At 36.3% G+C, this 16,012-nt stretch overlaps 1 protein-coding gene across 4 annotated transcripts; it reads left to right on the forward strand.

Moving 5' to 3' along the window:
• Positions 1-39: 39 nt before the first annotated feature.
• On the forward strand, positions 40-15,320 carry LOC117290627 (DNA repair protein rhp7-like). 4 transcript variants are annotated; one of them, XM_033772134.1, is made up of 6 exons: positions 40-182; positions 4,278-4,428; positions 7,585-7,760; positions 12,000-12,115; positions 14,251-14,467; positions 14,957-15,320. In XM_033772134.1, the coding sequence occupies exons 1-6, from the start codon at positions 177-179 to the stop codon at positions 15,233-15,235; spliced, it is 945 nt and encodes a 314-aa protein (XP_033628025.1). In that variant the 5' UTR covers positions 40-176; the 3' UTR covers positions 15,236-15,320. The 4 variants fall into 4 exon arrangements, with proteins under 4 accessions (XP_033628025.1, XP_033628024.1, XP_033628026.1 ...); XM_033772133.1 differs by lacking the exon at positions 40-182 and adding an exon at positions 1,372-1,508; XM_033772135.1 differs by lacking the exon at positions 40-182 and adding an exon at positions 2,478-2,806.
• The last annotated feature ends 692 nt before the right edge of the window (positions 15,321-16,012 follow it).

A 16,012-nucleotide genomic window follows, 5' to 3' on the forward strand; every position in this document is an offset into this window, starting at 1 on the left:
ATCATACACCGTTAATTGACTTTGTGAGCAGACGACCGAGAGCAGACGACATCTTGGAGCTTTCTCTGGCACAGTTTACACTTTTTACAATTGTGTCAAATAAGGGTCTGTGAAAGTATAAGTTCATAAGTATGTGAAAGTTTTACCGCTGTTCCTTCCTCTTGAAAACTAGAAACATGGCGGTGAGTTGTGCAACACTATTTTTTACATCCTATTGCATTAGTTTTCATAAATTTTATGGACAACAATTTCGGTGAGTTGTGCTAGCAATGTTATGTGTGTTGCTAGTTCGCGAATTCGTTGACTTGATATGTTTGTGTAATAATTACAATTTACATGGTGTTTCATTATTTTCCCCGCTATGTTATAAATAAATAGCTGCGGACCAACAAAGTTAGTACACTATAACAATAAATATTCTACCAAACAGTAAGATAAGCCGGTTTCAAACAATTTCAATGAATGAAGTTCTACTGAAACGTCGTCCGAAACACGTCAAATACATAGGTTCAAAGCCATTAGTCATAGCTTAGAAATAAGTTTTGGGTACGCTAGAGATTATCTCGAAGTATGTTGACTGATGATTAACTTACAAGTAACGTATGTGGTCGTATGTAAATGATCGTATAACTTACCTACAACTTATAAATGCGGAACAATTATGAGCCACACGCTGGTGGTACACGTCGAGAATTTTTGTGCATGCACAAAATTTCTCGACGACCTCGCCTTACAACGACGTATCAGAGTGTTTCAGCGGCCCATAACTTATTCAACATATGCCAGCATATTTGCCAAAATTTCATACATCGGCTTACGTTGGTGAAAACGTCAAGGTGTAACAGGCCTAAAAGAATGGTGTTGAATGATATGTTATTGTATTCTTAATTTTTGAATTTGAATGTGTTCTAATTTCCCTCCCAATCTTCCTCACAGTGTCTCAGTGTATTGTGACAACATGCATAGTTGTTCAGCACATGTCCAAGGGCCATTCTTTAGGCTGGTCATCTTTTGCATGGCACCTAATCTCACAACCATGACGAAAAACCATTATTTCTGCTAAAGTTTATCGTGTCCGCCATGTTTACATTATTTTGGTTTTACATCTTAGGCCGTGTCCGAAACGGCGACTTCGGCTTGAGCTACGGCTAGATCACCGCGTCTGCATGTGATGAAGAATAGGCAGACGCGCGCGATCTAGTCGTTTCTCAACCAAAGTGGCCGTTTCGAACACGGCCTTAATCGATTGTCAACTTATGAGAGGGCGCCCTATCATACCACCGTTAATTATTTTGTTACAACTTAGCCGATTGTCAACTAATGAGGGCGCCCTATCATACACTGTTAATTGACTTTGTGGTGAGCAGACGACCGAGAGCAGACGACATCTTGGAGCTTTCTCTGGCACAGTTTACACTTTTTACAACTGTGTCAAATAAGGGTCAAAGTAGGGAAGTATGTGAAAGTTTTACCGCTCTTCCTTCCTCTTGAAAACTAGAAACATGGCGGTGAGTTGTGCAACACTATTTTTTACATCCTATTGCATTAGTTTTCATAAATTTTATGGACAACAATTTTGGTGATGTGTGCAAGCAATGTTGTGTGTTGCTAGTTCGTTGACTTGATATGTTTGTGTAATAATTACAATTTATATGGTGTTTCATTATTTTCCCCGCTATGTTATAAATAAATAGCTGCGGACCAACAAAGTTAGTACACTATAACAATAAATATTCTACCAAACAGTAAGATAAGCCGGTTTCAAACAATTTCAATGAATGAAGTTCTACTGAAACGTCGTCCGAAACACGTCAAATACATAGGTTCAAAGCCATTAGTCATAGCTTAGAAATAAGTTTTGGGTACGCTAGAGATTATCTCGACGTATGTTGACTGATGATTAACTTACAAGTAACGTATGTGGTCGTATGTAAATGATCGTATAACTTACCTACAACTTATAAATGCGGAACAATTATGAGCCACACGCTGGTGGTACACGTCGAGAATTTTTGTGCATGCACAAAATTTCTCGACGACCTCGCCTTACAACGACGTATCAGAGTGTTTCAGCGGCCCATAACTTATTCAACATATGCCAGCATATTTGCCAAAATTTCATACATCGGCTTACGTTGGTGAAAACGTCAAGGTGTAACAGGCCTAAAAGAATGGTGTTGAATGATATGTTATTGTATTCTTAATTTTTGAATTTGAATGTGTTCTAATTTCCCTCCCAATCTTCCTCACAGTGTCTCAGTGTATTGTGACAACATGCATAGTTGTTCAGCACATGTCCAAGGGCCATTCTTTAGGCTGGTCATCTTTTGCATGGCACCTAATCTCACAACCATGACGAAAAACCATTATTTCTGCTAAAGTTTATCGTGTCCGCCATGTTTACATTATTTTGGTTTTACATCTTAGGCCGTGTCCGAAACGGCGACTTCGGCTTGAGCTACGGCTAGATCACCGCGTCTGCATGTGATGAAGAATAGGCAGACGCGCGCGATCTAGTCGTTTCTCAACCAAAGTGGCCGTTTCGAACACGGCCTTAATCGATTGTCAACTTATGAGAGGGCGCCCTATCATACCACCGTTAATTATTTTGTTACAACTTAGCCGATTGTCAACTAATGAGGGCGCCCTATCATACACCGTTAATTAATTTTGTGAGCAGACGACCGAGCAGACGACCGATTTACCGCGCTCGCACAATTTCTGGTGTCAAATTAGGGTCAAGGTTTTAGTGAAAGTTTTACCGGCGTTCCTTCCTTCCTCTTGAAAACGAACTAGAAATATGGCGGTGAGTTGTGCAACACTGTGTTTACATCCTATTATATTAGGTTTCATTAATTTTATGGACAACAATTTCGATGAGTTGTGCAATAATTTGTCATTTTTGTGTGTTGCTAGTTGATAGGTTTGTGTTATGTTACTGTTAGTGTTAGTTATAATAAATAGGCCTACAAATCCTACAATACAATTACAAACAAATTACATGGTGTTTCATCATTTTCCCGCTATGTTATAAAACGTTGCAGACCAACAACAAAGTAAGGACATGGGCCTATACAAATAAATAAAAACATTCTACTTCGTAAGGTAAGCCAGTTTCGTAAATTTGTAAATATTCAATTTCAAACAAATTAAAAAAATGAATGAAATTTTACTGATTGTTATTGCTTTTAATTATTTCAATTATTACCAAGCATAAAACCAGTAGTAAGAACATTCCCTGAGCAAATTTTTTCATTTTTCCCTGTCTGTCAGATGGCCATGATGGCCATGGTATCACTATCCAGTAAGTCACAAAATTGTATGAGATGCCCAACTTGGACTTAGTGTTCAATTAGACCCAGTAACTGGGGCGCTGAAATACTCCTTTTTGCAAATGTTTTTCTAGCGCGACTGATAATGACAACATTTTGAATAGCAGTACGACCGATAATGACAAAAGTTCGAAAAAAGGAGTACAGGTGCCCCAGTAACTGTGGGTCTAGTGTTGAGTTAGACCCAGTAACTGGGGAGCTGTATTCCTTTTTCAAAATTTTGACATTATCGGTCATCAAAATTTTGAAAAAGGAATAGGCCTACAGCGCCCACGTTACTGGGTCTGGTGTTGAATATAAATTTGTTGGATTTGAATGTGTTCTAATTTCCTCCCAATCTTCCTACAGTGTTACAGTGTATTATGACAACAATGCATGTAATGAGTTAGGGAATAACAGTGTGGGGAGAGCCTGTCTTCACTGAGTGGTAATGACCAAGACTCACTACCATTGGCAATGTGCCATAATGATACCTCGCGTCACTTACCACTGGAAGGGATGTACTGAGAAACAACCCTGATTGGTTCATGAAACTGGGTTAATGCATTTGATGTAAAGTGCTCTCGCGCAGAGTTTTAAGATTTGCATGTTGATCACGCCCGCATTTTTTACGGCACAAACACGTTTAAAAAAAAAGAAAAACAAAAACATTCCTTTAGACGAAAGACATGCGTGCGTCCGTAGAAAGGATTGATTACATGCGCTCATTAATAGATTCTAGCACACTTTGATGAACAAATTTCAGGGGTGATGATCGAGCAAGGCACGCTGGGAAAAAATGGCACGGCAAAACCGATCACCCCTTGGAACGAGGTTCATGGCTGGTCACCAAGTGTTAATGGACCAAGCTGAGGCGTATGAGGTTCAAAATTGCTTTATTTTAGACAATGACATGATACCATCATCAAGTTAAAAGAGTTGCCATTTGTTTGATTTTGTTAACAGAAATCACCAGCAAGTGGGAAAGAAGAGATGAAGAATGGCGGTAAAACTGACTTTCTGTATGCTGACCCTAACAACTCCAAACTTGGGAGAAGGTTGGCCTATGTGCTAAGATATGGAGCAGTTAAAGAGGGACTGAAAGTAACAGAGAAGGGTAGGTAAAATACTTTCAAGTATTAAACTAGGGACATTCTAAAATGATTTTTGGGGTTGAACAAAGAATTTACTATGTGGGATTTGAACCAACGACTGAGCTCAAGCCCTAATAATGCGGTCTCCCTATATTTGTCAATGTCTTTGTTCGGGGGTGCGGCTAGATAGCTCAGTTGGTAGAGCATCGCACATTAATCTCGTGGTCCTTGTTTCAAATCCTTGTTTCGAATCCTACTCTAGTCAATTTGTTGTTCACCCCCCACAATAAAAGTATTAAGCTATTCAGATTTCATGAGTAAATTGTTTTTAATCATGTAAAACATTTGTTGCCTTGTTTGAGAAAATTACTCTTCCTCCAGAGTTTGTTACAAAATTAGCTGTTATTGTGCAGTATTAGAGTACCAGCATGGATCAAATTTTGGAGGCTGGGCAGAATCCTCGAGACAACAGGGCTTTTAGCTCAAACTGTGAACTGAAGCAGAAATCTTGTGAAAAGAAGATAAAAACACACAGTTGAACAAACTGTTTTTTGTTTGAACACTCACTAAGACAAGGATTCTCATTGGTAGTGCTTCAATACTTAACTCAACATAATGTAGCATACGTAGTGAGGTACATGCAATCAAATTAGAACAAAATGTCCCAGATCCTACTTTTCAAGACCTCAATACAAGGCTGGGAATAATTTTCACTTCAGCTTCCTGTTTTGACCGGAAGTAAAGGTCACACAAGATCACACTTTCTGTAAGATGTACAATTAGCTTTGACCTTTCAAACAGTGCATTGGCAATTGTAGTCAGGTGGAATGACGACATGTTAGCTGTGAGATTTTTTTCTACAAGAAAATTGCTTTTAAAACATTAGGCCTTTTGAATCATTACACCAGCGAGCAAAATAAACCAAGAATCATTTTTTATAACTTGCTATTTTAATCTTAATTTATGCTTCAGAGCCATCTTTTTCACAGTCTGACAAAAAGAAAGATGTTTTACATTTTTAAAGCAATTTTGTATTTTCTTTTTAGATGTGTAGGCCCCCTATCCTACAGGCTTACATTTTTTGTTTACAATACTAGAATCAAAATGTAGTTAGGTATGAACAGATCAGAATCAGAATAAAATGATTTCAACACAGTTTTGTATTCAACTCGTTTTTGTATGGGAACAGTCACTAAAAGAAAATTTATCTTGAATCTTTTTTGGGTCAAACTTAGTAAAAATGGATACCCTACGACATTAAAAGAATATATTTATGTTCATCAAACTCTGAACAAAGGCCTAATGTTTTGAAGAAAAACAAATTGAATTGAAAAATACAAGATGTCCAGTATTAATTTTATAGGTCAGGTTGTAAAATCTCTGGCCTCGGGCCTGCAATTCAGTTTAAATTTCTAGGTCTACTGTATTTGAGTACACTGTACATGTAGGCCTACTACATTGTATGGTAGCAGGCTACACTCAGTCCGTCCTGACTCCTGATGATGCACTTTGTGTACAGTCATCAACGTGTCATCAAGTCATGTTTGGATTTACTGCAAAGTGTGAAATAGGAAGATCAGAAATCAAATAAACAATCAGTTCTCACATGGGAGAACACACAAGATCAGTGTGATGTTCAGTGTGATCTTCGTATATATTAGTCCAGACAAACTGATATCCTGAAAGGAACATTTTCAAACACTTGTTAAAGCCAATTCAAATATCAATTTCACTACAACATTTATAAATATTATTTTATCTGAAAGCAGTAGATCTTTGTGCCAATTTTATAATAGGCCTTCCAGTTTTTCATTGTATCCTGAAATCACTCCTTGAACCTGTCGAGTGTTTTACTCAAGGTAGCATTTTAAAATTATTTGAACAATGAGCGCATATTATATACTCAACGATGAAGACAATAATATTGGGTGTGTCATTTTGAAGTGTTAAAACATTTTTTTGTGTCCTTTTCAAGCGTTAAAACAGTACATACGATTCACACTTGTTTGTATGCACATTTTTATTTAAAATTATTTATTTCATTCAATTTATCCCTGACAAACTGTAAATTGTAAATACAAACATTTAGGCCTACAACACAATCCTGTGTTTTGAAAGCAGGATTTTCAAAAATTAACTCTGTATTCCTTGAGCCTGACCTTAAAAATAACATGTAGCCTAGAATGCAACCATGCAAAACAAAACCCCTGATTGTGATGTTTTAATGTATAGCAAGTGTGTACAAAGCGACTACAGATTGGAAGCGCATCTAAGCACTCACTATGTCTTACATTAAGGTGTCAATATCATATTGCTCATAGAGCTACTACAGCGTAAATGATTGATAGACTGCTACTCTGATGCATTCCAAGCAGGAAATATAATCCAATGCCAAGATACAGTCTATATTAATGAACAAAATTCCCAAGAATCAGAAAAATATCTTCATTATGAGGGCTGACCTGCTGCTGTGTGACCCAGATCTTAATGGGTCATGTTACTGTAGCTGTTTAGTAAAACCGCCAATGTTGACATTGCTTGTTCAGAATTCAAAAACCCAACAAATGAATTATTGCATTTTGGAAAATTAATGCAATGTTTATTTTTGAGTTCTTTAAAGTTACTATTTTCTCAAAGAGCAAAATCTGTTTAAGTTGAGGACATTGTATTTGAAGACCCACAGAATAACTGCAAAATTGTGCATTTTTTTGTTATAAACCTACAGAAAATCTGTTTAAAAAATCTGCAGGATGGACATTCAGTCAGAGTAGGATATCACTTGAGTGGGCCCGCGGTCAGTGATTTTAGTATTGTGCCCAAAATCTTAATACCCAACAAGTCCTGGCAACACTACAGTCTTGCATTATTCAAAACATTTGTTCGAATGACCTTAGTCTGATAAATACATTTTAACTTTACTTACCTACTAAAACTTACTTACCCATAGACACATGAGATAAATCGTCTCTCATAGTGCATTTCTCAGAGGTCTGAGAGACCTGATAATTATACTAGTTTTGCAGCTTGTAGGCCTAAACAACTGAATTAAACTTAATTGAATTGAATTGTTTTATTAATCAAGTATAAACATACATGAAATTTAAATTCCAATTGTACAGCAACAGATAACATATTAAAATGTAAAATATTACACCTTAATTATTTTCCATTTTATGCAGGTTTTGTAAAGCTCTCTGACATGATGATGGTTCCACTTTTCTCAGTGTACACCAAGGAAACATTGATTTCAGAATTTGAAAAGTCCACCTCAGAGCGAGGCAAAAGGCGATATGAAGTGGAGACAAGGAAGGGAGAGGTCTTTGTCAGGTCTATATTCGGCCAACAGTTTGAGCGGGTAAGTTAGCGTCACCACTAAATGTGTGTAAATTAATGTACATGGTCTTTAATGCTTGGCTTTGGTTTAAAACATTATTTCCCATTAACCATTAACAATCAAAAGACGCTATCCCATCAAGATCATAGTGCACTTAAAAGCAATTAACGCGGAAAAAGGTGAGTCTTTAGAACAAAATGCAGATAGAGTAACAGATTCCCTAATGGCAGTTCCAAATCATATGGCCCCGCTACACTGAAATCTTTTTGACCTAGAACTTTGCTTGCTGGGGAACATTACCTGACTGCTACTCCTATACTTACATTTATGAATATCAGGTTTGGTTTCCTGTATGTTTAGTTTATCCTGACATTAAGACAAATGGTAGCCATGCCCCACCTACATACAGTAGGTTGAGCTAGTTTTTTGGCCATGACCGTTCACTGAGAGTACAGACAGTTAGCAAGAGCCAAGAGCTAGCGACTGAGACTTGATGTCAAGCATGGCCTACTTCTTTAATCTCTAGTGACAGAGATAGATGGCTGCACAACACAACCTCAGATCAAACTATTATTAATCACTGTTCAACCATCAGTTCAACATCTGAGGTACACATTTAAAAAATGGTTTATTGTCGTATTCCTTAGAGCCAAATGTATTTAGTTGTTTGGTATTCATAATTTTAATTTCTACTGCTAAATTTAGAAATTGCTTCTTTTATTTCTTCTCCTAAATTTATAAATTTCTTCTTATTTCTTAGCCATTTTATAAAACATATTTTCGTACCACAAGAAGTAAGTGAATAGAGTAAACTATGTTTTATTTTTATCAGTTCTGGTTTTACTTAAAACCATTATGTGGTCTGATATTTATGAGGTCCTTCCAAAACTAACTTTAAAGTAGAATCAGTGTATGTAGTTTACTGCAGATTCAAGAAAGAAAAATGAAAATAGGTCAAAGCGTGCAGTAATCCAACCTCCTTGCCATCTTGCTGTATTGCTCCCTTGTTACTAATTAGATTAAAATCATTCCTCAGCACTCTATGGGTCACTTCAAGTTAATTCCTTACAGACTAAATATGTCTTTCTTCTGACATTGTAAACCACACATGCTTGGGTCATGCCCTAGTTGTTAACAAGCATACCAGGAAAAGCTAAAGTAATTGCTGGACCTAACACACTGTACACCAGTCTGGAGAATACCTTGGTATGTGGATGTACACCAATACCAAATGGGCCCACCTGAAAACAAGCTTGGAAGTAGTTTAATCACCCCTTAGAGATTAAACTATCAGACAAGCCTGTTTTAATTTCTTTTCAATTTGTCATGATCTTTCATACAAGCTTGGCTATTTTGTGTTGCTTTTAAACAATATCAAACCTCTGAGCAAACTAGTTTGTGCATGGAGGAAGCATGGAGGAAGGCATTCGAAAACAAGCTTGGACGCAAGTAGTTTAATCACCCCTTAGAGATCAAAGTATCAGACAAGCCTGTTTTAATTTCTTTTCAATTTGTCATGATATTTCATTTACTCTACAAGTTTCTGGGTAACATTCAAAGCTTGGCTAATTTGTGTCAAAACCTCTGAGCAAACTAGTTTGTGGCAGCATCCACACCATGAAACCTCTGAGCAAACTAGTTTGTGGCAGCATCCACACCATGAAACCTCTGAGCAAACTAGTTTGTGGCAGCATCCACACCATGAAACCTCTGAGCAAACTAGTTTGTGGCAGCATCCACACCATGAAAACTCTTTTAAGAAGTTGTGGTTCTTAGACAGACCTGGAATTTCATCTTTGAGAGGGCAAGGAGGTTTTTATTTAGTAAAGGGCAGTTCTAATAATTTGGAACATCTTAACCTTTGTAGGGGCACCGATGCCAATACCAGGGGCAACTTCGGGCATTGCCACCATTGCCTTCATTTAATTTCAGGCCTGATTAGTAGAACCAGATCCATGGATCTCCATCTGTCAATCAAAATACTCTGATCATCTTCAGGAGAAACAAATAATTGAGTTCAACAGTTTAGTGGTTGGTCCTGATGATCCAAGTTCAAAAGATTTACAAGTTACAGTACATTGCACGTATGCATTTGTATTGCAATTGTGCTGTATTTCATTATTTATTTTCAATTGTATTCTACTTTGAGCACAATACTAAGAGTGGTACATGTCCATGCAGCCTCGTTGACTAAGAGTGGTACATGTCCATGCAGCCTCGTTGACTAAGAGTGGTACATGTCCATGCAGCCTCGTTGACTAAGAGTGGTACATGTCCATGCAGACTCGTTGACTAAGAGTGGTACATGTCCATGCAGCCTCGTTGAAAGTGAATTTTCCTCACTGCATTCATCTCTGAGACATGCTAAATCAGTTATTTTAGATAGATGACTACGATGTAGACTGAAGTATGGTCTCAGTCATATACGGCTAAAAAAAATGTGTCATTTCTTCCTTACGCATCGCATCTGACCTTTTCATACCACCTTTCCAAATTTGTTTATTTACATACACTGCCACCAGCAATGGCAAACTAGTAGGAAATGGGCAAGGAAATTGACATTGATAAATGAAACATACCTTGTGACAAAACTGGGGGTATCTTTTGACAGCTCATTAAATAGGTACTCCATCAATTACCCTTTCTCCCTCTGGATCAAAGGGTGCCGGCCTCATTAGGGTAGGACCTGACATGCCTGACAAGGTGAGGTTTGCTCTTAGTGTCACCGGTACCAGTCTAACCTATCATGGGTGACCTAGTATTCAGTGTAACAGTTGATGGAAGACTTACAGATGACATCATAAGCTTTGCATTCAGATATTTTCAGCTCATTTTTTGTGATGTCTTGAGAATCTGATTTTGTATTGGTGTTGTGGGCAACGTTTGTTGATTAATACTTGTGGGTTGTGGTTTAAGTCACAGTTGTTCTTGTTTCCTGCTTCGTCATACATGTACGGTCAGAATGTTAGTAAAATTAGCAAAACTGCTTCTAATGTGTTGGCCAGGAAACCAACTGACTAACATTTCGCATCATTTCACAGAATCTTTTTTCACAGGATAAATTACACAATTTAAAAAAGAAACACCTAAATAGTTAGACTTTGTTAAATAGTATGTACATGTACAGTAGGCCCCATATTGTTGCATCCATGGTCCCTTTATTATTATGTTGATGATCTGACTGATTTACACAAAAACCATGTGAGCACAAAACCTTGAAGTTATTAGCTCACTTAGAAGCATGTTACATGTATGTTTATGCAACATTAAAAAATTGGTGTGCAAAACTGCACAATTTGTGTGAAAATTTCCACACAAACATTTATGTGACATAACAAAATTGCGGGTTTTCTAGAAATGAAAATCAAGTAGCCTGTATTCCTTCACCCTCTGCCCTTCCTTTTAAAGCACTTTCCCATCAGAAGGACCAGGGTGTGTTTCCATCAAAACAAGAGAAGCAATTTAAGTAAAGCATCTTTCTCAAGGACACAAGTGTCACGACTAGGATTCGAACCAACACCCCTAACTTGATTTCCAGACTGTAAATGGCTCAGCCATTATGCTCGCTCAGCCTTGTTTGCTCTTGATAAAACCTGGATGATTTCTTAGCTTATAACACAGCCTGGTGTGTCATAGGGATTTTGTTTCCCCAGTGAATGTGTTGCCCCCCCCCCCCCCCCATACAGGTCAGATTAACATGGGCTGAGAGAAGTTGATTAAAAAGAGCGCACTATCGGATGAAATTTCTGCACCATTCGCTGTATTAAGGGAGAACATCGTCTGGGGATCTAAATCTCATGCCACACTAGATCATCATCTGTGCTCCATACAATTTTCACGACCTTCAAATGAAAAGGGAAAGAGCTTTTATGGTTAACATACAATATTCATACACCCTTATACAGAATTATGGGATTTATAGTAAGATAATTTGTATAGTGCATATTACTGGGAAGTCTGTATGTGCTTATATGAATAGGGAAAACAGCAAGATACAAATAAAATAAAATGAGCAAGATGGTGACAGTGTGATAAAGGTATATATATTTATAATGGAGTTTATATGATTGTGTTTCTCTTCTGCAGCTTCCATACCATGAGAACACTAAGGTTCTGAGACTACTAGAGATATATTTATAATGGAGTTTATATGATTGTGTTTCTCTTCTGCAGCTTCCATACCATGAGAACACTAAGGTTCTGAGACTACAAGAGATATATTTATAATGGAGTTTATATGATTGTGTTTCTCTTCTGCAGCTTCCATACCATGAGAACACTAAGGTTCTGAGACTACTAGAGATATGTTTGCAGACGGTGGCAACTAACATCACCAACTACAGCTTAGATGGATTCCCTGATGACTTCTTAATAGGGTGAGTCTTTACAATGTGGCCAGCGTACTGCCAGCCTGTATGTGGCTCATAGAGAATGCCCCTATCACACCCAACCACAGTCAAACCACATCCTTAACCACACTCGTCAAGGAGAGAATACAAACTAATTTGTAGCAAACTATACAGCCAATATTATATTCTACTGTTGACCCACTTAACACAGACAACTCCTGCTAACCATTTTGGAAGTCAACATGTATATAAAGGAATTGACTCTCAAAATGGTGGAACTAGTAGACCCGCATTATGGGGAAGTCCTCCCACACTTGCAAGGAATCAAAAGCCCTTTTTGATTCCATGGCTTCAGTTTGGGCTCGGAGTTGAGTTAGATGTGAAATTGTGTGCTTTTTGTCAAAGGCTTCAAACAGAGCTTGAGCCAAAGCAAAAGCCTTGTTTCAAAAAGGGCTGGATTCACACACTCTGTGATGTCATCCAATTAATCATGGTTTCATATATTATCTGCTGTATTTTTATTGCTTCTTGATATTTGAGACATTTGAAATTTTACTCACATTGAGTTTGTATTTCTACATATTTCTACAATAGATGTTTTTTTTGTCTGAAATTAAGTATGTCTTTTTTAACCCTGAATGTTTAATTCTGTAATTTCTACTGATCATGAATTACTACGTATTGAATTTCTGTGCTATATTGTGTTCATATTCTGATTGTTCAATTCTATCAGGAACTTCCCTTGCATTTCTGTGCTATAATGTTTTGTATTCTGATATTTTCAATGTGATCAGCAATTACTACTTCAAATAATTTCTTTTCTGTGCTATATCCTTGTTTATATTCTGATTGTTCAATCTCCATTGCATTTCTGTGCTATATATTGATTGTATTCTGATTGTTCAATTCGATCTGGAATTTCCATTGCATTTCTGTGCTATATATTAATTGCATTCTGATTGTTCAATTCGATCAGGAACTACTAATGCATTTCTGTGCTATATATTGATTTTATTCTGATTGTTCAATTTGATCAGGAATTTCCATTTCATTTCTCTGCTATATATTGATTTTATTCTGGTTGTTCAATTCGATCAGGAATCTCCATTGCATTTCTGTGCTATATATTGATTTTATTCTGATTGTTCAATTTGATCAGGAATTTCCATTTCATTTTTCTGCTATACTATGATTATATTCTGATTGTTCAATTCGATCAGGAATCTCCATTGCATTTCTGTGCTATATTGTGAATGTATTCTGATTGTTCAATTCGATCAGGAATTACTATTTCATTTCTGTTCTATACTGTGATTATATTCTGATTGTTCAATTCGATCTGGAATTTCCATTGCATTTCTGTGCTATATTGTGATTATATTCTCATTGCTCACCTCAATCAGGAATTTCCATTGCATTTCTGTGCTATATTGTGTTTATATTCTGATTGTTCAATTCGATCAGGAATTTCCATTGCATTTAAGTGCTATTTTGTGATTGTATTCTGATTGTTCAATTCGATCAGCAATTACTATTTCATTTTTCTGCTATACTATGATTATATTCTGATTGTTCAACTCGATCAGGAATCTCCATTGCATTTCTGTGCTATATTGTGATTGTATTCTGATTGTTCAATTCGATCAGGAATTTCCATTGCATTTCTGTGCTAATTGTCTTTGTTTACTGATTGTTCAATTCGATCAGGAATTTCCATTGCATTTCTGTGCTAAAATCTGTTTATATTCTGATTGTTCAATTTGATCCGGAATTACTACATATTTCTTTGATGTGCTATAATGTTTTTGTATTCAGTTTGTTCAATTCGATCAGGCTTATGACCTTAAATTTCTTAATAAGTCTATGTTACTTAATTTGTACCAATTATCATTTTGTATTATCATGATTATAACTCTTAGCAATATTCATTTGTCAGTATTATTCACTTTGCCAAAGACTTTACTTTCTTTGTTTGGTTGGGTCAACATTTAAATTATGGACTGTCTTGTGTAGGCCTATGTGTACATGTCTCTTCTAAAAATACAAAATGCTAGAAAGTATAAAACACTGTAAGGCCATCTGGTATTGTAGTAATCTTTTAATGAGTGGCCACCTCACACAGTTTGATTCTGATACATTTTCTTCTGCTGTTCTCTCCACAGAGACATCTTGCATCGATTAAAGAGAAATAAGAAACTAAACAATACAACATTGGAGTGTATCCTGAGTTCTGAGATGCAGAAACTTGACTTGAGTGATACTTATCTAACTACAGGCTCCTTAAAGATGATCATGAAGACTTGTCCAAATCTCAGGATTCTTAATCTTAAATACTGTGGTTATCTTCTAAACGATGAACTTCTTATGAGACTCATGAAGGTTTGACATTACTTTAAATAGTCAAGATTTTAAATTGTGTCATTAAACCACTGTACACGTTTGGTAATTACTCAAAATATATATTAGCATAAAATCTTACTTGGTAACGAGCAACGGAGAGCTGTTGATAGTATAAAACATTGTGAGAAACGGCTCCCTCTGAAGTAACGTAATTTTTTAGAAAGAGGTAATTTCTCACTAAAATAACAAAAGACTTCTGGCCAGAAGCCTTTCTTCCTATTTGAAAGCACACAATTATTTACAACAAGGGTGTTTTCTCTTTCATTATTATCTTGCAACTTCAATGAAATGAGTCCAAATTTTGTTATTTTATGCATGTTGAGATATGTTGAGATACACCAAGTGAGAATACTGGTCTTTGACTATTACCAAACGTGTTCAGTGCCTTCATTTATTGAAAATCCTGAATATTTTCATTCCTATTATGTATTTGTAACCAAGATGTCTGTGTTTCTCTTTTTCTTTTAGAAACTGCCATATCTTAAGGACCTGAATGTATGTAAATGCACTCACCTAACCAGCATGTCTCTACGCAACATGGCCAAGCATCTACCAAGTATACAAGTCTTAAATATTGCCCAGATTAAGAACTTCAAAGAAGAGGATATTCTTAAGTTTCTGGTGGATTGTACTGAGTTGAGATATCTGGCTATCTATCAGTGCAGTCTGCCACTAACAGAGGATTTCTGCAATAAAGTGGATGAAATCTGTCAGAGCAGACCGAAGCTTAAGGTTGTCAAAACATGACACCCCCACGATTAAAATCAGTGGACACTATTGGTAATTACTCAAAATAATTATTAGCACAATAACTTACTTGGTTATGAGTAATGGGGAGCTGTTGGGAGAAAGGGCTCCCTCTGAAGTAACATAGTTTTCAAGAAATAAGTAATTTTCCCACAAATTTGATTTCGAGACCTCAGGTTTAGAATTTGAGGTCTCAAAATCAAGCATCTGAAAGCACACAACCTGAGCTCAAATTTTTACAGGTTTGTTATTTTATGCATATGGTGAGATACAGCTAGTGAGAAGACTGGTCTTTGACAATTACCAATAGTGTCCAGTGTGTTTAAGTGAAATAACAAGAAAATATACCCTTAGCTTTTTATATGAATAATCTGTGCCAACCAAGTTGGAGAGGTCATGTTTAAATATGTACATTATATTTGGGAATTCTAACTGAATGTTAAAGAATATTTAAGAATTATAATTAAAATTTGATAAGGTGCAGAAATAAAAAACAATTGTTTTCTTAATTCTGTACTGTTTTTGTAGATGAATGATTTGAATGTGGCAACAATCGCACTGAGAGATGTTTCTTTTTATCAAACTCTTTGAAAAGAATCAAGAATGAAAACAAATAATTATGTCAGACAAATTCTGATAAATGTCCAGCTCCTAGTATGTTTCTTAAAATAATCATTGTGCAATAGATTGAGATTTATGCTGGCGACTAACTGTAACAGAGACATGACTTATTTAATTTTCATTTCAAGACATTTATTTCCATATATATTAAAAGAA

This window comes from Asterias rubens, chromosome 5 (assembly GCF_902459465.1).
Source record: "Asterias rubens chromosome 5, eAstRub1.3, whole genome shotgun sequence".
Lineage (NCBI taxonomy): Eukaryota > Metazoa > Echinodermata > Asteroidea > Forcipulatida > Asteriidae > Asterias > Asterias rubens.

Excerpts from the sequence above, each read along its gene's own strand:
- LOC117290627 (XM_033772134.1), top strand. Across the intron at positions 7,761-11,999 it reads TCGGCCAACAGTTTGAGCGG|CTTCCATACCATGAGAACAC; the intron begins GTAAGTTAGCGT and ends TCTCTTCTGCAG. Across the intron at positions 12,116-14,250 it reads CCTGATGACTTCTTAATAGG|AGACATCTTGCATCGATTAA; the intron begins GTGAGTCTTTAC and ends TTCTCTCCACAG.